This window comes from Danio aesculapii, chromosome 24, assembly GCF_903798145.1.
Source record: "Danio aesculapii chromosome 24, fDanAes4.1, whole genome shotgun sequence".
Taxonomy (NCBI): Eukaryota; Metazoa; Chordata; class Actinopteri; order Cypriniformes; family Danionidae; genus Danio; species Danio aesculapii.
This window is the reverse complement of record NC_079458.1, coordinates 22,596,190-22,618,585: the sequence shown is the minus strand read 5'-3', so window position 1 is coordinate 22,618,585 and position 22,396 is coordinate 22,596,190. Positions and strand designations below refer to the sequence as shown.

Here is a 22,396-nt window from a genome sequence, read left to right as displayed (position 1 = left end):
TTTGCATGTTCTTCCCGTGTTGATGTTGTTTTCCTCTGGGTGCTCCAGTTTCCCCCACAATCTGTGATATAGGTCAATTGAATAAGCTAAATTGGTCGTAGTGTATGTGTCTGAATGCAAGAGTGTATGGGTGTTTCACTGTGCTGGTTTGCAGCTGGAAGGCCATCTGCTGCATAAAACATGCTGGATAAGTTGCTGGTTCATTCCGCTGTGGCAGCCCGCTGATTAATAAAGCGACCAAGCCAAAAAGAAATAGCACATTTTTACCTTCTGGTATCACCCCATATAAATATTATTTTTTAATTATTTTAGTTTAATTTATTTTATTTATTCATTCATTCATTCATTCGTCATTTGGCTTAGTCCCTTTATTAATCCGGGGTCGCCACAGCGGAATGAACCGCCAACATTTTTACGCAGCGGATGCCCTTCCAACCACGACCCATCTCTGGGAAACATCCACACACACTCACACACACACACACACTCATTCACTACAGACAATTTAGCCTACCCAATTCACCTGTACCGCATGTCTTTGGACTGTGGGGGAAACTGGAGCACCGGAGGAAACCCACGCGAACGCAGGGAGAACATGCAAACTCCACACAGAAACGCCAACTGACCCAGCCGAGGCTCGAACCAGCGACCTTCTTGCTGTGAGGTGACAGCACTACCTACTGCGCAACTGCGTCGCCTATATTTTATGTAATTTTATCAATAAATTATTTTATCATTCAGCCTGTTTGTATTGTATTTGTAAGTATTGTCAGGCGAAAAATAAGGCTAGGAATGTGTGATTTTCCACTCTTGGATTGATTGATGTAAATAACATTGCTGTCCATAATACATGCAAATACAAAATGGGAAGAAGAAAGCTCACTGCTAATGAGCATTGTGTATCACTGCCATAAAAAATGCATCTGTGAAACCACCAGCTGACCTACGATCAGTGAAACCACAATCACCACCACACCTCCCACTTATTACATAACACAACCCAAATCATTCATACCTAAAACATATATTTACTGTGTGTATTTTGAGACCTGTTTTAATTTGTTTCCAAGAATATATATATGAATGATTTAAATCTATTTTAAATTTAAAGTATTTCAGGGTCAAAGCAAATACATTTCCAACCCTGGGGCTCCATTGTCCATTATTTGAAGTAAATGCAAAAATACATTTTAAAATGTTTTTTCCTTGCCTTTAGATAGATATTAGATATGATAATAACATGTAGATAATAAATGTTTGGTGTATTTTTAAGTTTTTACACTTTTTTTATGTTGTATTTGGAAACAAAAACATATATGCCATTTTAACCATATGGGACATTTACAGCCAATTGACTCCTCATGGCCCTTGAGGTCTCTGCAATTTCAGACTATTTACATCATGGTTATTCCACATTACTTCATTCTCAGCTTTGGGTTTGTGGTCTTGTTTTCTTTTTCGAGGCTGCGAATGATTCTGCGGATACAGTCTGTTCTGCCAGGAGACTTTCTCATCCCACAGGAACGCGGCAGCAGTGTAACTTTAGCTCAGTCTAACAAGGCTTCACATCGCCGTACCAGCCCACTTGAGGGCTTTCAGTTTCATTCAGTTGCATTCATCTGTTCTCACTTTCATTTATTTTCAGATTCATTGTTTGAAACAGTCTAATGATTTGAACCCTGGTCAGGCCCCATCTGAGAGACAAACTCTTCTGGATGACAGGAGCAGAAATGAGTGAATTGAACGTTTCCATTTATGCAGCCTGTTTCTAAATTATTATTTGTTTGGGCTGTGCTTCAGTGCACTCTGTTTACCACATTCCCCGCCTCTCAAACAAGCCCCTTATTAAGCGAAATGCCTGGATAAATCAGGTCACTAATTCCACCTCCGATGTAATTAAACTAAACTGAAATGGAATACTCATTACTGTAATATTTGTATTTATGTGAAATGCTGCCTGTTTGTTAGATATTGTGGGCTGAGTGTTATTTTTTGTCTCTCTCTCTTAAAACAATTATTGTGTTTCTTTGAGGTTTAATGGGGTAATTGATTTGAACAGCTCCCTGCCCACAGAATAAATTGCATATTTGTTTCAGAGTTTTTGGTGATTTGCAATCTTGCTGCATCAAGTGCATGTGGTAGGTCCGGTGTAGACAGTCACATAACCTTCGTTATACTCTGACACAGACCCTGATGCACACATTGCAACTACACAGAGTGCAAGATCTATGATTTGCTCGCTTAGTAGCGGTGACAAGGTTGGATGAGGCAGAGAGCTCAAGTCCTGCAGAGGAGCTTGGGATGGATACTTTTGTTTATTTTATGATTAAAGGTGTAAGTTTTTTTACTTAAAGCATAAAAACACATAAAAAACTGTATACAGTTGAAGTGTATACAGATTATTAGCCCCCGTGAATTATTAGCCCCCCTGTTTTTTCCCCAATTTCTGTTTAACGGGAGAATAATATTTGACTAGATATTTTTCAAGACACTTCTATACAGCTTAAAGTGACATTTAAAGGCTTAACTAATTAGGTTAACTAGGCAGGTTAGGGTAATTAGGCAAGTTATTGTAAACCAATGGTTTGTTCTGTAGACTAAAAATAGCTTAAAGGGGCTAATAATTTTAACCTTAAAATTGTTTTAAAAAAATTAAAAACTGCTTTTATTCTAGCTGAAATAAAACAAATAAGACTTTCTTCAGAAGAAAAAAAATATTATCAGACATACGGTGAAAATTCCCCTGCTCTGTTAAGCATCATTTGGGAAATATTTAAAAAAGAAAAAAAAATCAAAGGGGGGCTAATAATTCTGACTTCAACATCAACTACATATATTTTGTTCTAAAGCATAAAAACATTTTATCCAGATATTTGAGAAACATGCCAAGTGAACATATTTGTTTATCTGGTCCATATTTTAATCCATGTAAAGCTGCGGTCACACTGGGCTTTTCCTTCAATAGACTTCATACGCACGCGAATGCGTCAGACCGGAAACGCAGGGTCATGCGTTACGTTTCGCAGTTCGCTGCGGTGCAAAGTTCAAGCTTGGTGAACTCTGACCTGCGAAATCGCATCACTTGACTGCGTGAGACCAATCAAGGATCAAAACATGACCTCTCTGGACAGAAATTTAAAACATGGAGCAATTCGCTCGCTTTTTTAAATGTCTAATCATCTTGTTTGATCCCGCCCCTTTTCGCAGCGCCATACGACGGAATTTCGCACACACAAAGCCCATTGTGACCACAGCTTAACTCTGCCATTGCAGTTTACCCAATTAAATTTCAGCACCTTGGGTTGCCTTTGCTTTATTTCATTTCAGTCATAAATGTGTGACCATTACGCTTGCATCTTGTTAGAGGCACTGCATTTTTAGGCAGTGTGTCACGTTAAAATAATTTTAATAGTGCCACTTATCAGCGTCAGTTCCAAAGCAGTGGACCAATTAGAAAAACTCTGAGGTGGGGCAAGTAATGCACGCTTTTGTTTACATTAGCAAATTGGCATGACAACTCTTAATTGACATTAACATGTTGGAGGAGAAAAAAAAAAAACATTGCAAATTAAACTTTGGCCATACTTAATCATACTTGACCTAAAAGTATCTGGTTATATTTAAAATATAGGATTTATAAATTTATAAATAAAGTATATCTGGCAAGGTAGTTTTAGGTAATGTTAAAGTTTTTGTGAGCAAATGAAGGAAGTTTCCATGTAGAATGTTTTGTGTTTTGCGAGGGAAGCTTTTGAATCAAATGTAAACGTATCACAAGAAAAATTCCTCAGTGGTACACAAATATTTAAAGGAGAATTTAAAAGTTTTGTGAGTAAATGTAAGTGGACGAAAGTAAGTTTGTACATGGAACATGTTTTAGAGAGAGTGTGAATGTTTTGGGGACAAATAAAATGTTTCTTGGTGGAACACATACTTTTAGGAAAATAGCAAACTTTTGCAAGAGAATGTGGACAAATGTCTTGTTTCAATGCAAAATTTTTACGAGAGAATGTTTTGTGAATGTGCATTAATTTATGAGTGAATGCTAAAAACAATTTTACCATTATTTTCTGTCTCTCTTGGCTTTATAGGTTTTTGGTGTATACAAAACACAGGAACTTAATGACAAATTGATAAAGAAATGTTAAGTATTCAAAATGATTTTGAGATCAGTAATCGTAAATTGTGTTGGAAGAAAAAGTATTTAATTAGAAAAAATATATATACTAAGAAAGCATGTTCACTAGACTGAGCAGTATCTGTTATGGATGCTCTTTGTTTCACATAAATAGGTGTTCATATGAATGTTTGAACCTCAGCATTAATAATATTGTAATACATTGCAGTAGAGTTGGGAACTAGGAATTACTGTGGGCCTCCCAGTTTGGAGTAGAAGGGTGTGCCATATTAGCATAGCCATTAGCATAGTAATGTTCAGCCCAGGATATTAAAACAGCTCTGCTCTGCTCTGCTCTGGCCTTAACCTTTCGATTATCAGTGAAATAATGTCCTTTCAAAAGATAACAATCAAATTAAACCCCTGCAGACAATTTTTGTCACTATTTATCAGGGAAAAAATGTACCATTATTGGCATGAAGTGAAGCATACGATCATAATTCATTTAATTTATTTCTCCATCAGTTTGCTCAAAATTAAATAATTGATCTTGTACGTGTGGCCCAGTAATGAACCCTTCTCCCTGGCTAGTTTTAATGTGCTATACAGATTTGTAATATTGATAAAAAATAATATCACATTCTCATTTATTTATTTATTTTTAAAGTTTTATAGAAAATGTATAGAATTGTACATGTTGTTTTGTTAAATTGTTTTATTTTATTTTATTTTATTTTATTTTATTTTATTTTATTTTATTTTATTTTATTTTATTTTATTTTATTTTATTTTATTTTATTTTATTTTATTTTATTTTATTTTTAATTAAACGTTGATTGAGATGGATGGTGTTGGCCTACAAACAAAAAAAAAAAAATAAAACTTTCATATTCACTTATTTTTACTCATTGCTCAAATTAAGTTTATATAGTATATATAAATATAAAAAATCTAATGAGAGAGCTTTCCACCCCTATGTTCTGTTCACTCAACATTTTGAATGTTCAAAACATATCAGAATGTGATTTAAAGAAATATGAACCAAGCAGCTTCACTTCTTTGAAGAGACATGCTCACGTTTATATGACAAACAGATTTAATATTTAAATGAAAAAATTAACCTTATTTGTTTTTTAAGTGTGGAGCTATAATAATTAACATTCTGTGACCAAATTTAAATATTTAAACATTTTGGTTGATTGTGTTTGTGTGAAAGCTTAAATTGAATCAATTTCCTCATATAAAATGTCTGTGTCTCTTTAGAAGACTTTTATTAAACTGTTTCATTAATATGAATTTTGATGCAATTGTTAGTTTACACATGTTAGTATGAATTTTGAGTGAACAGTCTTTCAGTGGTGGAACATAAATCTCTCAAATTTGATTAAAATATATTTGTTCCAAAAGACAAACAAATTTCTAATTGGTTTGGAAAGATATGAGAGTGGCACAATGATTGCAGAATTTTAATTTTGGCATGAACAAACATGCAAATATAAATTAATAAGCCTATAACAAGTGGAGTCTTTCTGATTCATGCATTTTTTGATGATTTGATGTGCCTTTTTTTAATTTTGGTATTACTTCTTATGCAATATTTTGTCTAATCACTTTTACTTCAGTATCTGAAGCATCCTGACCTCTACAAGATGATGCTAAATTGGTCATATTTTCAAATGTAATGTTCATATTGGGGGTTCACTTATTATTAGTCATGATTATTAGTATTAGTCACTTATTATTAGTCATACTACAGCATGAACAGAGAGAAAACATGTCCAGTCCTCAGCCATTGTATACTCTCAACATTAGATTTATTACACTCAATTACAGTTTTCTATATGGTGAAAGACACAAAGGCACTATATAGTAGATAAATGATTTATACAGTGTTCTTATGCTTTCCACTCAGATGAATAAAAACTGATTTCTAGAATTAATGTCACACAAACTGCTGCAGCTCACAAATGAGCTGCTGTGGTTTAGAAACACAACAACACAGAGCGGATCATACACAGCTGTAAAAATGCTGGGTCCCACACAATCGATTTGTGTTGGGACAACATGAGTTGTGACAATTTAAGTTAACTTATTAGTTTTTACAAATTTAAGTGGACTAAACATAAAAAACCTTGTCCCAAAAACCTCAAGAATTTCTGCAGTTTCAGCTCATTTTAAATAAGTAGTTTGAACAAACAGCAAACATCTATTTTTTTGAGTATGTACAGTACAAGTATTTGAATTTTACAGTGATTGCTGTGTTTTAAAACTGGTAAATAGACTCAGCATAGCACTGCAAAAAGAGGTCAGTTGACTTTACCATAAGTAAAAAAGTGAGTAAACCTACAATGAAAAAAATATGTCTGCTAAATTGTTGCAAACAAGCTAAATGTATTGAATTTAAACAAACAAATTAAATGTACTAATGTTCAACTTAAATTGTTTGTTTAAATTCAACCCAAATAAACTGCGGACAACCACTTAGCTTAAAAAAAAATAGTAAATCCAACTAATCATTTTGAATCTTTTTTTTTCAGTGTATTGTTTTAAACTTATTTGTTGACACTGCATACAAATCAAGTTAATCGTTTGCCTTAAAATTATTAAGCAAATGAACTGTGCATATTTATAAAAATAAGTTCACTTAATACCAAGTTACAAGGGATTTACTCACTTTTTAAGTAAGTCAACTAATCGGTTTTGAGGCAACGGGCATACTCACTTTTTTTAGGTAATGTACCTAATCCCTTTTAACAGAGTGCTCTTATAAACTGTGGTATTGTGATTAGCAGAGCAATGATATAAACAAAAGGTTGTTGGCTCTTTTTTAAATGGAAGAGCTATTTGATATGTCCTGCCTTATTGTCAAGTTTCAGTTGAAATTGTCACTTGTTGAAAAAATTTGCACTTTTTAAGGCACTTCATAGGGTCTTTAAGGGATCTGAGGCCCCCTTGGAAGTTTTCTGAAGCCTTCAGTGGGCCCGGCCTTTTCATTGATTCCCATATCTGAGCTCAGGGTATCGTCCGATACCGATTATCTAACTAATACATGGGAGTGTATCTGTAAAAACAGTTGCGTATAGCCTTGTATTAATAGACAAAATTAATTTATGAGTGTTAAATCCAGGAACATTTATTTAAATCAAATAAACTGCCTTACCCTCATATTCATCTATGCTCAAACAGTGTTTTTTGTGACAACAAAACACAACTCACTGTGTTTGCATTCTGAACAGCGATGAAGAACTGACTCTGGGTTTGCAGTGTTAAGGAATGCTAGCAGGCAGATGTCTCATTTAAAAAGATGCTATCAGATAAGTTTATAGTTTTGAATACTCGCTGATACTAGTATCGGTATTGAAACAACACGACTGAAAAACTATATTGATAAGAGTTTCTTCTCTTTCTCTTTGTGTGCAGTTTAAAAATGGAGACAAAGGGGAAGGGCCTAAAACAGCAGCAACAGAATCACAAGAAACTTCTGGCAGCCATGTTGTCTCAGGACTCATTTGATTCCATGCCTGATTCGGCTCCATCGGTCACTGAAGATGAGATGGAGGATGAGGACGATGCCATGGAGCTGCTGGGTAATGACAAAGCATACACACACTCACATGCACAGCTACCTTTATGGGGACTTCCCATAGATGTAATGGTTTTTTTTATATATTGTACAGATTAATTTTATATCCTCGTACTATAACTCTAAACCTAAATTCACAGTAAATAATCTGGATTTGTACAGTTTCAAAATACATAATTATGTGATTTTATTATGTGTTTTCCACATGGGGACCAAAAAATAACAAAAATGTTCCCACAAGTATTGCAATACCAGTGCATGTTGAGCTTGTGGGGACATTTCGAATACAAATACACACACACACACACACATACACACAGTTTTCTTTTCCTCCTCATGAAAGCACATAACCAACAGCAGTCATATTCTCATATATACTGAAACACAGTTACATGTTTTTGGCTTGAATCATCACAGATTTTGAAGAACCATTTGCAGTAAAATGTTGTCCTAAATGCTTTTTGATTGCTGAAGCACATTCAATCTCATTTCAAGAGGATCTCCTCAAATATGCACTGTTTTTACGTGATACTTCAGTGAGGAGAGAGTGGATATGAAATCTGAAGAAAGGCATTAGTTGATGCTCAGTTTGTTGTTGTAAGTGTTTAATCCCACAGAGGTGCAACTAATGCGCTCTGTGCTGTACTTTAGACTTGCTTTTAGTTGGTCAATGGCGCAGTCTATGTGGGAAACACAGACCGAGAGAGCCAGAGGTTAAAAATGCCTGCGAAAACCCCCGCTAGCCGGTGTGCGCATACTTTAAGTACACGTCCAGGGATGTCATCTGGGCCCATAGCTTTTCGGATGTTCACGCGAAAGATCTCGTTACATCCGCTACAGAAACAGAGAGTGTGCAGGCGGTTTCTGTATTGGCCGCATGAGCGCGCGCTGTCCTGGTCTTCAAATCGGGCGTAGAACGAGTTGAGCTCGTCCGGGAGAGATGCAGCAATGTTCAAAGTGGCGTTTGTTACTTTTAAAGTCCGTGATGTAAATAAGTTCCTGCCACATGCTCCTTGCATTATTGGTGTTAAATTGACCCTCTACCTTGTCTTTGTTTTGACGTTTTGCTGCTTTGATGGTTTTTTTGAGGTTGTAGTTTGCTTGTTTTTGTTCCTCAGCATTTCTGGATTTATGGGCGGAAGCTCGCACTGATAGGGCTGTTCGAACTTCGCCATTGATCCATGGTTTTTGGTTGGGGTAGATACGGACAGTTTTTGTTGGGACCACGTCTTCTATACATTTTCTGATGAAGCACGTAACTGTGTCTGAGTACACTTCGATGTCGTCATCAGAAGCTGCCCGGAACATCTCTCAGTCAACGTGATCAAAACAGTCTTGAAGTATGGAATCCGATTGGTCCGACCAGCTCTGAAATGTCCTGAGGGTGGGTGGTTCCCGTTTCAGTTTCTTCCTATAGCAGAAGAGAATAGTGATCTGATTTGGTGGGCGGGGGAGGGATTTGTAGGCATCCTGGAACGGAGAGTAGCAATGGTCCAAAATACGATCACCAACACACGTTTTTGTGGTGATATGTTGAAAGTATTTTGGAGCGATTTTCCTGAGATTGGCGTTGTTAAAGTCCCCTGTAACAATAAACGCTGCCTCCGGGTGTACAGTTTCCTACTCGCTTATGCTCCCATACAGTTCCTTGAGCGCCTGCTCTGTGTTGGCTTGAGGAGGGATGTAAACAGTCATAATGATAACCGCTGTGAATTCCCTTGGTAGCCAGGATGGTCGACACCGAAGCATAAGGTGCACAATGGTGGGCAAAACAGAGAAATACGGTGGAGGGACACAAAGACCCATAAAGCTAACGCATAACACCAGTCATTGTGGCACAAAAAGGCCTTGATCAGTGCTCCTGCACATCCTTTTATTAAGGGTAGGTTGAGATGAGAACCCATCGAATCCATCATCAAATTTCCTCCAGGAACCGCCTACCTTCAAACAAAAACATAAACACAGAGAGAACACAAGATGGCAGCATAGATCCGCACACATCAACTAAATATCATAACACAGGACTTGAGAATCTGGGCGAAACAATTGCATTTTTCTCCCATACTTCAGTCGGAATGGGTACAAAGTTGGCATTGAATTTCATTTGAAATGGTATTAAAAAGGTCTTGAATTGAGGATCCCGGAGGTACCCTGTGTGGTCAAAAAACTGAGTTATATCCGAACACACATGCTAAGCCCCATACGGTCCAAAACCTGACAGGTAGACAAATCTAAGCTTGTTTTTAATAAAACAAATATAAATATGCATTTAATAAATACTACTACTAGTAACTATAACATTATACCAAAGCAAATTGTCATGAATAAACTAAAGAAAGCCCCCCGAGATGAAGGCATGGAGGTAGTGGTTTTTATATTCATGTAGTAAGTAATATATTTTTAAATATTTTAATCCTTTAATTCTTTTTCATTTGTAAAGATATTTGTGTATTGCTGTTAAGCAATGTGTAAGCGAGGCACACAACTAACGTGCTCTGCACTGGACTTTAGACCTGCTTTCAGCTGGTCTATTGCCTAGTCTATTTCAGTTCCTCAAAATAGCAACGCGCCAACACATCTCTTTTCTAGACCGAAAGACCCATAAGTCTACATGGCGCAAATGGATTTGCTATTTAAACAACGTGGCGGAAAATGGGAAAAATGCTGTTGCATTGGTCTGAAAATAGCAACACGTTGTGGAAACACGTCTTGCGCCTTATTGCGCTGGTTGTATGATAGGGCCCATAGAAACAGATAGCAGCACTTTCAGGAAATCATGCTATGGACTAACAGCTTTGGTCTGTATTACACTGTTCTCAACAGATTGTCACGTTTGAATCCCTGTGAATCACTATGATTCAGTGATTACATGAGCGTGACATGCTAAGTCCCTGTTTCTGTGCTGTTGCCAGATCACCCCTCAGGTACCCGAGCGCTGTGGCACTTTAGCTCTGTGGCATTAGCAGGTTGGTCCCTGCATGGGTGTAAGACGTAACCCTGCACCTCCCACACAAAACACAGCCGGTGCTTGGGGCAAATCTGTCCTTTTCAAAATTCAATAGAATTAAAAGCTTGAGCATATGAAATATTTCTATATTTATAAAGCAGAAAATACATGTTTTTTTCTATCAGATTCTATCAAAGGGTGATCATGTCTTAAAAAAAAAAACCCGCATATTTACCATGTTCTTGTTGCAGTGTATTTTACATTTATTATAAGGATAAAACTGAAGATACATAATTATTTTGACATTGCTGTATGTAATGAATAACGTTTAATCACTGATTCATACAGATCCCATTCCACAATTTGGAAAGCATATGATCTGATTAATTTAAAAAAAAATGTAACTCATCTGCACTGTAACTAAATTGCAAGTGATTTAAAATGTAAAATGTATTCAGTACTTGAAACAAAGCACACATTCAGTGGTACAAATAATAATAATAATAATAATAATAATAATAATAATAATAATAATAATAATAATAATAATAATAATAATAATTCCTTACATTTATATAGCGATTTTCTAGACACTTAAACATACCTTTCAACATTGGGATGTGAAAATAAGGGATATGCCCACCATAATAAGCCCCCCCCACCACCACCTTTAAAAAATCCCTAGATTACTAAATATGTTTATTTGGAGCAGTTTGTAAATAAACAGTTAAATAGTCAGTAATATGTTTTATTATTATTTACAAAAGAAAAATTAAATAGTATACTAAACATTAGCAGCAAATACATTAGCAAACAGTTCAGCTTATTAAAATTAATAGCTATTATCATAAAATCAAGCTGTCAAATCTCATTAGCCATTTCTTCACTGTATAACTTACACATTCTGATTAAAGAGAAACGAATGAATCTTATTTACTTAGATTTTTTCGTTTTTTTACTTAAAATAACAGGTGTCACTTTAAAAATGCACACATCTAACATTATAATGAAAGCTTTCGATTGCTTTCCTAACTTTTTATGCTCATTTAGGAAGAAATTAGTTTTGTTTGAAAAAACCCCACCAAGATGAACATCTTTAGATATTAATATGAATTATGTGTATATGTCTGTTCAAACACGCACCCAAAACCCAGACTTTCACTCCGCTTCAAATCGTGTGTACAGAATCTGTTCGGGAAACAGCGTCTATTTATCACAATGGAGCACGTCAGCTGACAGTCATGCACCACTATATGACTGTTTTGTGGATTGCATATGAAGGGGAGACGGCACTTGTAATGAAAAGTAAAGGGAATCGTGCCGTTTTTATATTTATTTCAAAGTGTTTTCATGCCTAAATAAAGTCAAAGCACAGAACAGACTCACATGTAAGAGCATGGGGCGGCCCCTGGTGGTACGGCGTTATGGCTTGCGTATAGGGAGGCTCGGCTCGGCTCTTTAATGTTTATTTGCCACCCTTCAGAGAAAGACTGAAAATACGGGAGAAATACGGGAAAATACTTTTACGGGATGATAGCGGGATAGAACTGTAAAATACAGGAGTGTCCCGGGAAAAACAGGAGGGTTGACAGGTATGCTCAAAGCGCTTTACAATTTTTTTGTTCCATCCACCTGGATGACACAATGGCAGCCATGTTGCTGCAGACCGCACACACCACACACCAGCTGACTAGTGGAGAGGAGACAGAGTGATGAAGCCAATTATGATATGGGGATGGTTAGGAGGCCATGATGGACAGAGGCCAGTGGGCAAATTTGGCCAGGATGCCGGGGTTAAACCCCTACTCTTTTTCAAATCCTATGATTTGAGAGAGCGAGAACAGAGAGCCAGAACCTCAGTTTAACATCTCATTCGAATGACGGCACTCACTGAGCAGTTTAGAGTCCCCATCAATATACTGGGGTGTTAGGAGCCACACAGACCACAGGTTGAGCGCCCCCTGCTGGCCTCACAAACTCCAGCAGCAACCAAGCTTTCCCATGTGGTCTCCCTTCCAGGTAGCAAAGAGTTAGCTGCCAAATTACACTATAATTAATGAAGCTCAAAAAATGCAAAAGAGAGCACAAATTAATTGTAAACAGTGACAGAGAAAGAACTTGTGAATCAGTATATTGGATCTGTGTGTTTGTCCTTAAAAAATAATTAGCCAAACATTTTATCATTTACATTTCACACATTTGTGATAATAAACTTTGAATGCAAAAGTAAAAGTAAACGTGATAAGCAGTAGCAGTAATAGTGCAGTAATAGCTCTATACTTTAATCATATTTCAGACACAAGTGATTCTTATAGAATTAGTTACTTAGGTTAAATTAAAATGCAAATATATATATATATATATATATATATATATATATATATATATATATATATATATATATATATATATATATATATATATATATATATATATATATATATATATAATGTATAATATAATAATGTCATTCTAAGCATATTATCTCCGTCATTATTTGTCATTAATACTTTAATTAGTCTTGAAGTCTGTGTGACTTTATTTTATGTGGAACACAAAAATACATATTTGGTAAAATGTTCATGCTGCTTTTTCTTTGAATAAATATGAATAGTGATCAGAAGGCACAATTTACATGAACCACACTATGATGCTTGGAACTTTTATTTCTATTTTTACAGATTACCTGTGCACTTTCTATATGTGTTATACATGCTGTCTATCATTTACTTTTGTGTTACACAGAAACATTTATGCATGGTTGAAATGGTGACAAAATGTTCAATTCTGGCCGAACTCTCTCTCTCTTTCTCTCTGTCTCTCTTAAAATAAACTTTTTAAGCATCAACCTTTATTTCCAAAGTACTACTGAAGAGCTTTTCATCAAAATCGCATGCACCGAATGTGAGGGTAAAGAGTTTGCCTTTTGACACAGCACATAGAGACCAGTCTGAGAAGATTTCGTTTTGTTCTTTTTGTGGGACACGCTGTGCCCTTGGTTGCGTGTGTGTCTGTTAGCAGCGACCCGGTGAGCTGAACTGCTGCACTGAAGCTTTCTCCTGCAGAGGATGCTGGGAGATAATGAGATTTTCTTTGCTCTGAGGCAACAGCAGAAAGCGCATGCAGAGCTTGGGATGTTGGGATGGGAATACCTCACTGTTATTGCAACAACCTTTTTGTGTTCTCTATCGTTCCATGAGACTTCGACTAGTAGTAATTCCTCATTAAAACTACAAATTAATAGTATCATCTGAGAAAACAAATTAGAGCTCTCTGAAACGTTCTGTTTGCATGTCATCTTAGTCTTTTTTAATCAAGATCACAGATCTTGATCTCAGCAAATAGACACAAATCAGAATTGGACCCAGTTCTGAGCCCAGAGGTTCACCTAATTTGTAATCTGCAATGCCCTTTATATAGAAACTGTGAATGTTATAAGATATACAATTTACAGCAGCTAGTGCCAAAAAGTACAATTCACCTACGGTATCCTGTCCGGTAAAATAATGTGACAAGCTATGTTACACACAGCACTCAAATCTAGCAAAATCATAATGCTATACAAAAAAGTGTAACCCATACTGTGGTTAAAAAGTGACCAACAACATTGTTTTTTTTTTCATCATTCCAAATATCTTTGCCTAGTAAGAATTGCTCATTAAAACGCCTACTAATAGGTAATACTACCACTACTACTACTACTAATAAGGACCCTATAATACACCCGACACAATAAGGTGGAAGATGTGTATGGCATGATTTGTTGCTATTTTTCAGACAAGCGCAACTGTTATTTTCTCGTTTTGCACCATGTTGTTTAAATAGCATATCTATTTGCGCCACTTTGTGAATTCATGGGTGTGCTGGTCTAAAAAGGGGGTGAGTTAAGGTGCATCAACTAAAAGCAGGTCTAAAGTCCAGCGCAGAGTGCATTAGTTGTGCACCTTTGCAGGTTCAAACGCTTACACATTGCTTAATACACACAGGATGTACAGCAATACACAACTATATTTACAAATATATCCATGCCTCATCTTGGGGGGCTGTTTTTAGTTTATTCATGACAATTTGCATTTGAATAATGTTTAATATTATTATTATTATTATTATTATTATTATTATTATTATTATTAGCAGTATTATTTATTATATTAATATTTATATTTGTTTTAATAAAACCAAGTTTAGATTTGTCTACCTGTCGGGTATTTTACATCCTCAAAAAAGGAAAAGTGGATTAGGGCACGCCCTTAATGCTTTTGCACCATGTGCTTTAGACTTTGTGCTTAGATCGCTAAAAAAGAGCCCTAATAGTTTAGTTCTAGTATTTTCATCAAAAAAGTGTGTTGCATGTTCTGAAACATTTGGTTTGCATGTCAACATAGCAATGATAACCCAGAGAGCAGTTCTAGGTAATCTGAACAAATAGAAAAGAAAAATAATAGACCCAGTACCAAGCCATGCCATAATAACTCAGTTTACAATCTGCAAGTATCTAGATAAACAAACTGGGAATGGGATGAGAGATAGATTAAAGCCAAATGTCGTATTGAGAATAGACATGTTATTGAACTTATTTTGGGCCATTTGCACAACATCACTTCCTGCGTTTTTAAAGATTGTCATAACAGATGTATCTTTTTTTTTGTATTAACATCTTAAGTGTCCATAAACAAAAGTTCAGGTAGCTCAGATGTACACCACAGAGATGATCTCTTAAGCTAAACAAAAGTTTTTTTTTTTTTTTAAAGAGAACAAACTAGAGCATCATTATATTGGTCAACAGAGTCCGCAGGTTTCATTTATTAAATGCATTCTCTTGAGTGCCTACTAGAAACCCTCTCAACCCACTAGTAGAAAATGTCTTTCAATTAGAGAAAAAAGCCATGTTTAGAGTATTGCAAAATTTTTCCTTGCTGCAGTCTTTCCTTTTTTCTTGCATCTTACAATGTTTTATGATGTATTGAACTGAAAACATCAACACCGAACTTACTCAAATACTAACTGCATTGCTTAATTTATTTAATTTAAATTTAAGAAAACATTTTTTTAAATATAAAAAAATATATATTTAAGAAAATCATATAGTAATAGTATATTTGAACTATTGTTTAAAAAATATCTTTCCCTGATTTTGACATTTTTATTTTTGCTTGATTTTTACTTTTTATTTTTAAAGTTATTAGTAATTAGTAATAAGTTGATCTGTCAATAGAATAAAGTATTTACCATAAATGGTATGACCAACATGTTTAAAATTAAATATAAAATGTATCATTATAACAATAACACATTAACTAATAATAATAATTAATGATATATATATTATTTTATTTTATATATATATTAGACACACATCTGATGCTTGTATTTGCTCCAGCTCCACACCCACAACTTCATTCATTGGGTTAAATTGGGCTGTCCAGTCTCTGTGTTCAATCCATTACTTTCACTGTATCTCTTCAGCTGAGGGAACAGAACCAACCCCGTGACGTCATACACAGTGACATTCCAAGATGGCGACGGCCTAGGTCTAAAAGCTATAGTAAAACATGCTATTTTCTGCTAAATGGTTACATTAATCAAGTTTTTTAAAAATATATTTTAATTTAAGTGGAAATCAATTTACATAATAATAGAAACTTGAATGAGTGCTTCATTTGCCCTTTAAACAATAGTCAGGAATGTCAAAACAGGAAAAGGTGGGAGCATGCAGGTAATTCAAAGCGCAATCAGAAATGCAGGCGAATGGCCGAGACAGTCAGCAAAACAACACAAACAATAAACAAAGCAAAGGTCAAAACACTAAAGGCAGGATGAGATCCAGAACTGGTGTGTGAGTAAGGTGATTGATGGGACATGTAGTGCAATTTGGTTTGCAGAATTGTACAGTGTATAGTTACAGCATGCCAGTATAATATCTATCCTGAAATACAGATTTAAATTTCTGTCTATTTATAGTCTACTATGGACCATAAATTCTGAACTTACAGTATCCCATATCTCATTTTTCCATCACATTTCCTGCAGAGGTTTCTTTAACAGATTTTGTGGCCAATAACTCACACTCATCATATTTTACTCCAAATGGTTCTAGACATATTGATTTAGCAGGAGATGGAGAAGTGCATATGTGATTCTCAGATGAAGGAGTTTGTGGCTGATGGAGCTGCTGGTGTCTGTGAATAGCAGGAGCTCATATCACTCATATCAGATAAGTTCAGATGGGACTGAGACATAGTGTCAGTCCTGATTCTCTGCTGACCTGAAGCAGATAACAGTGTGACTCTGGCTGTCATTACAGCATTATCACAGACAGACGCAAAGGTCACAATGACGATCTTGTGCTTAATTAATCCCCATTTGATTGTGCTCAAAATATCATGACCTATAAATAAAAATGTCTTTCTGTTTGAACAATAATATGAAGATAAGTTAAGCAGTAGTGCTTAGTCAAGTTTTGGATTTTTAAAAAGATGTTTGTAACTGTGTACTTTACATGTTGAAAAGTTTGGAATATTTATTGATTCAATTAGCATTTTCATGCCACAGAGCTACATTTATTGGAAAATAAATATATCAGTAAAATTTGTAAAACAATTAAAAAAGATGAAAATAACATGACTTTCAAAATGGGATGTGATAATTGACAGTACACTTTTTGTTGCAGTATACTAGAATTTTTCCAGTGTTGTCTTTTAAAAAAAAGACTAATAAAGCTTTTATGTAAAATATGTTAATATATTATATTATTATAAATATGTCTCCTGATCTGAATCCAATTGAACACACATGGGGAATTCCGAAGAGATATATATGTAGATGTGTGTGTGTACTGAACTGAACTGAACTGACAGCATCGTGATGATTAAATGAAGGATTGAATAATGTTAGAACATCTCGTGCTTATGTGCAGATTCAGGGGCAAACACTGTTAACTTACCTGAAAACTCCGTCCCACCGGCTTTATGGTGAATGCTATAGTCATTTTCATAGCGGACTTTAACCACTGGAAATCGTTTATCCACTCTTCGAAAAGTGTAAATGATGGATTGACATTCAGCACATGATCACTAATCAGATGTGTCATTAGTTGTAACTCTAGCTGGTTTCTAAAACTAAATCTGTGAGTGTTGTTTTCATTCTCTCCATTTCAGACCTTTACATTTTCGCGGCTGTGGCACCCTGTCATCAGAACTGAGTGATTGACAGCTGATATTAACCAATCAATTTGCGTTCTGTTCTAGTTATAAGAAGAGCTTGAAGGCGTGGCAAGCATTGCAGGCTTTTTTGTACTTATTCTCTGAATCGTTCGGTTTGCAATGCGTACCGAACCGAAAGTCTCGTACCGAACGGTTCAATACGTTACACCCTTTATATATATATATTATATATATATCTCCATACATTGGATCTTATGCTGTCGTGATGGCAAGCAGCTGCTTTGTTTATTTAAAAAGCGCATTGAAGCTGAAATACAACCTGAAAGATGACAATACAACACTTACAATCTCAAAACTGGGTGATCATCTGCACTTTTAATATTTTACAGACTTGATGTGATGATGTGATTAATATGTTAACCATGCTTTTTTTCTTCAAACTGTTACTTTTAAGTGAAATTACTTTAAATTACTTTAATAGTTTATACACTAGCAAAATACAAATGAATACTGACATGTTAAATTAATATGACTTTATAAATGGGATATTGATAACGGACTTATAGTAAACTATGAACCATATGAACCATATAAAATTTAAAATAGTCAGAGAAACCTTTCACCCGAAGTTTATCATTGGCTGAAACACACTAGCTGTACATAAAGCCCATTGAGTCGAATGGTTCAGAAAGCTTCATTTCACATCACTAATTTTAAGTAACACAAAATGGTTTTAGTCTTTTCAGGTAACTATACTAACCATGATTCATAGCATAATAACATCAGATAGCTTGCTAAGTTCATTCATAGTAGGCAATGAATGTTGAAACATATCATGTGCAAATACTGACCTCTAGTGGTGTAAGTCATGCCCGCATGCTCTCCTTTTGCATTACTGGTGCTTTTTCTATTCTTCACCTCCTCATCAACTCTCTCCTGTCCTTCTGCCTGAAGAAAACAAGATCCACATATGTTCATAAGATTAATCTGTGAGCCCATCACTCACCAGTGTCCATCTCTCTCTAGAGAAAATATAGAGTAATTGCGTTTAAAGCGTCCGCCCACTGCTCTAAATGCTCTATAGAGAAATGAACTCAAGTGTAATTATGCTAATGAGGAAGCTGTGAACCTGATGTGTTTTCCTCATTCATCATGTATTGGTGAAGGAGTTTCTCAGGCTGTTTACTGAACATATTGACTGGCCGCTGGAGGAAAACAGACATTCGCTTGCTCTAATTGTCTTGCTCCTCTGGCTGTGAAGCAGCAAACACTTATATTGGTATTAAAAGTCAGCTTCAGGGGAAACTGAGGAAAGACTCTTTATTCTGTTTTTTTTTCCTGTTTTATTGTCTTTACTTTCCCCATTCATTCATTCATTCATTCATTCATTCATTCATTCATTCATTCATTCATTCATTCATTCATTCATTCATTCATTCATTCATTTGTGCTTGATTTAGTATGGGACTACATTAAAGGTGTTACTTGTGATCTCCACAAATGCTATATAAATATAAAAACACCATAAGTTTTTATTTTATTAATTCATCCATTCATTCATCCATCCATTTATTCATTCGTTCATTCATTTGTGTTTGCTGTAGTATGGGATTACATTAGAGAGTTACTTGTAATCTCCATGAATTTTCCATGAATATAAAAAAAATCCATGTTTTGATGGGACGACATTAAAGGCTTTACTTGTGATCTCCATAAATGTTCTATAAATATAAAAAAAAAATCCTTAGGTTTTGATTTCATTCATTCATTCATTCATTCATTCATTCATTCATTCATTCATTCATTCATTCATTTGTGTTTGATTTAGTATGAGACTATGTTAAAGGCTTTACTTGTGATCTCCATAAATGTTCTATAAATATTTTAAAAAATCCTTAGGTTTTGATTTCATTCATTCATTCATTCATTCATTCATTCATTCATTTGTTTTTGATTTAGGATGGGACTACATTAAAGGCTTTATTTGTGATCTCCATAAATGTTCTATAAATATATATATATATATAAAAATCTTAAGTTTTGAATTCATTCATTCATTCATTCATTCATTCATTCATTCATTCATTCATTCATTCATTCATTCATTCATTCATTTGTGTTTGATTTAGTATGAGACTATGTTAAAGGCTTTACTTGTGATCTCCATAAATGTTCTATAAATATTTTAAAAAATCCTTAGGTTTTGATTTCATTCATTCATTCATTCATTCATTCATTCATTCATTCATTCATTCATTCATTCATTCATTCATTCATTTGTTTTTGATTTAGGATGGGACTGCATTAAAGGCTTTATTTGTGAACTCCATAAATGTTCTATAAATATATATATATAAAAAAAATCTTAAGTTTTGAATTCATTTATTCATTCATTCATTCATTCATTCATTCATTCATTCATTCATTCATTCATTTGTGTTTGATTTAGTATGAGACTATGTTAAAGGCTTTACTTGTGATCTCCATAAATGTTCTATAAATATTTTAAAAAATCCTTAGGTTTTGATTTCATTCATTCATTCATTCATTCATTCATTCATTCATTCATTCATTCATTTGTTTTTGATTTAGGATGGGACTACATTAAAGGCTTTATTTGTGATCTCCATAAATGTTCTATAAATATATATATAAAAAAAATCTTAAGTTTTGAATTCATTCATTCATTCATTCATTCATTCATTCATTCGTTCGTTCATTTATTCATTTGTTCATTCATTCTTTTAATAAATGCTCCTTTTTGTATGATGGTAAAGCAAACACTACTATCAGAAACATTATATTTCATGATATTTGAATTATTAGATTTTTTTATTTATTTTTGATTGGGTTAAATATTTTTTTTTTCATTGCTTATTTGCCTGTTTATTTTCTAAATATATTAAGCAACATTTTAATAAAAAAAATAAATAAAAAAAACTTCGGCATGTTTTATATAATTGCAAAATGATAAATTATAAAATGATATCATAACTAACTTGCCACAACTCTTTTACGTTTCCCCTTTGCACCCTTAACAGCAGAATCAGACAGCTAACAGCTCACACACAAGATTAACATCCTTGAAAAATCACTCTAAATAAAGATGTATAAATATAGTAAACCATTCATTGTATAAATGTAGAAAGGAGCTGTACACTCCTCCTCTATTACAAGCAGACCAATATTGAAAAGTTGTGATTGATGTCAAAGACATAGTTACTACAAGGTAATAGTACAGTATAGTAAAGTATAACTTAAACCACAACATACACAAGTATTAATTTCTTCATAATTAAAAGTTATATTACAGTTAGGGTTTTCTTCTGTTTTCTAGTTGTTGACACAACATATGATTTAGCAATTTCAGGTTTTTACCACCAGAGGGAAGTAGAGGGAGTTTCCCCACTTGATTTGAACTGCTTGAACTGTTGATGTAAAATAAACCAAAGTGCTGATACAGAGGACATAACATCGTTTATAAAGAGATACGTAAATATGACATTAATTATCTGGAAAATTATATATCTCCATCATAAAACATAAAGTCTTCATTATTCTGAGCTTACTGACACTAAAATATAAGGTCTTTGTATAAACAAATCAATAAACAGATTCAGCCTCAGCAGAAAATGCCTCATAACTTTTATGTATGAGATAAATATACATGAGGCCACACATCATATACAGTTTGCAGACAGTCAACCACATTTTAAAACTCCTCAGATGGGCTTTTTGAGGAAAAAAAAAACGTTTTTTGGCAGCACATTGTTGTCTTTTGGTTACCTAATAAACCAACAAACTAGAAAAAACTTTTCCCAAGACATGAGTGCTTTATCATGCCAGAGCAATGCTAAAGATTCCCATTACGACTTTAACAGCCTTTGAACTAAAGGGCAGATTCTAAAAAAATACTTTTAGATTTTGTTAAATGCAATGAAATCTGTGATTTGTTAATAAAAGACTTCCAGTTTTCACCAACAAACTCCAATAATAATAATAATAATAATAATAATAATAATAATAATAATAATAATAATAATAATAATAATAATAATAATAATAATAAATGGTACAAAAGTATAGCAAACAATCATGGCCCATAATTTGGTGCCAAGAGTATGATGGTCGAGAGAGCAGAAACATGCTGCAAGTTAAAAAAGCATAGAAAATCACTATCAAGTTAAACAAACATGTTCGTTAATGAAATCTTAAGTCCAAGGCACTTGTAAAGTAAGTGGAAAAAAACAACAACACTTTTTAATTCTTTCACTTTTCGAGTGCCTCAGACTTATGATTTCGTTGTTTATCTTTACAAACCCCTTATCCAAGCACCAACACATTAACACACTAAAGCACGTTTTGGGTTGATTTAAAAACCTGTTCATTAGTTTGACCAGGGGAGGATTTAGCCAATAAGTTAGGTAAGCGGCTGCTTAGGGCCCTAGAAAATCTAGGGGTCCCCAATAAATATCTAGAAGTATAAATTATACTTATAAACTATCATTTTCTACCATATTTTGTATGGTGAAATATAAACAAATACAATTTTAACATAATTAAATATTATTTATTATACAATCAAA

General features: G+C 34.3%; 1 protein-coding gene across 1 annotated transcript in view; it reads left to right on the top strand.

Moving 5' to 3' along the window:
* The window catches only part of c24h8orf34 (chromosome 24 C8orf34 homolog), a 178,278-nt gene that overhangs the window by 57,913 nt on the left and 97,969 nt on the right, over positions 1-22,396 (top strand). Inside the window, exon 7 of the mRNA XM_056450533.1 lies at positions 7,538-7,704. Coding sequence (XP_056306508.1) covers positions 7,538-7,704 — 167 coding nt within the window. The remainder of the gene's footprint in view (positions 1-7,537; positions 7,705-22,396) is intronic.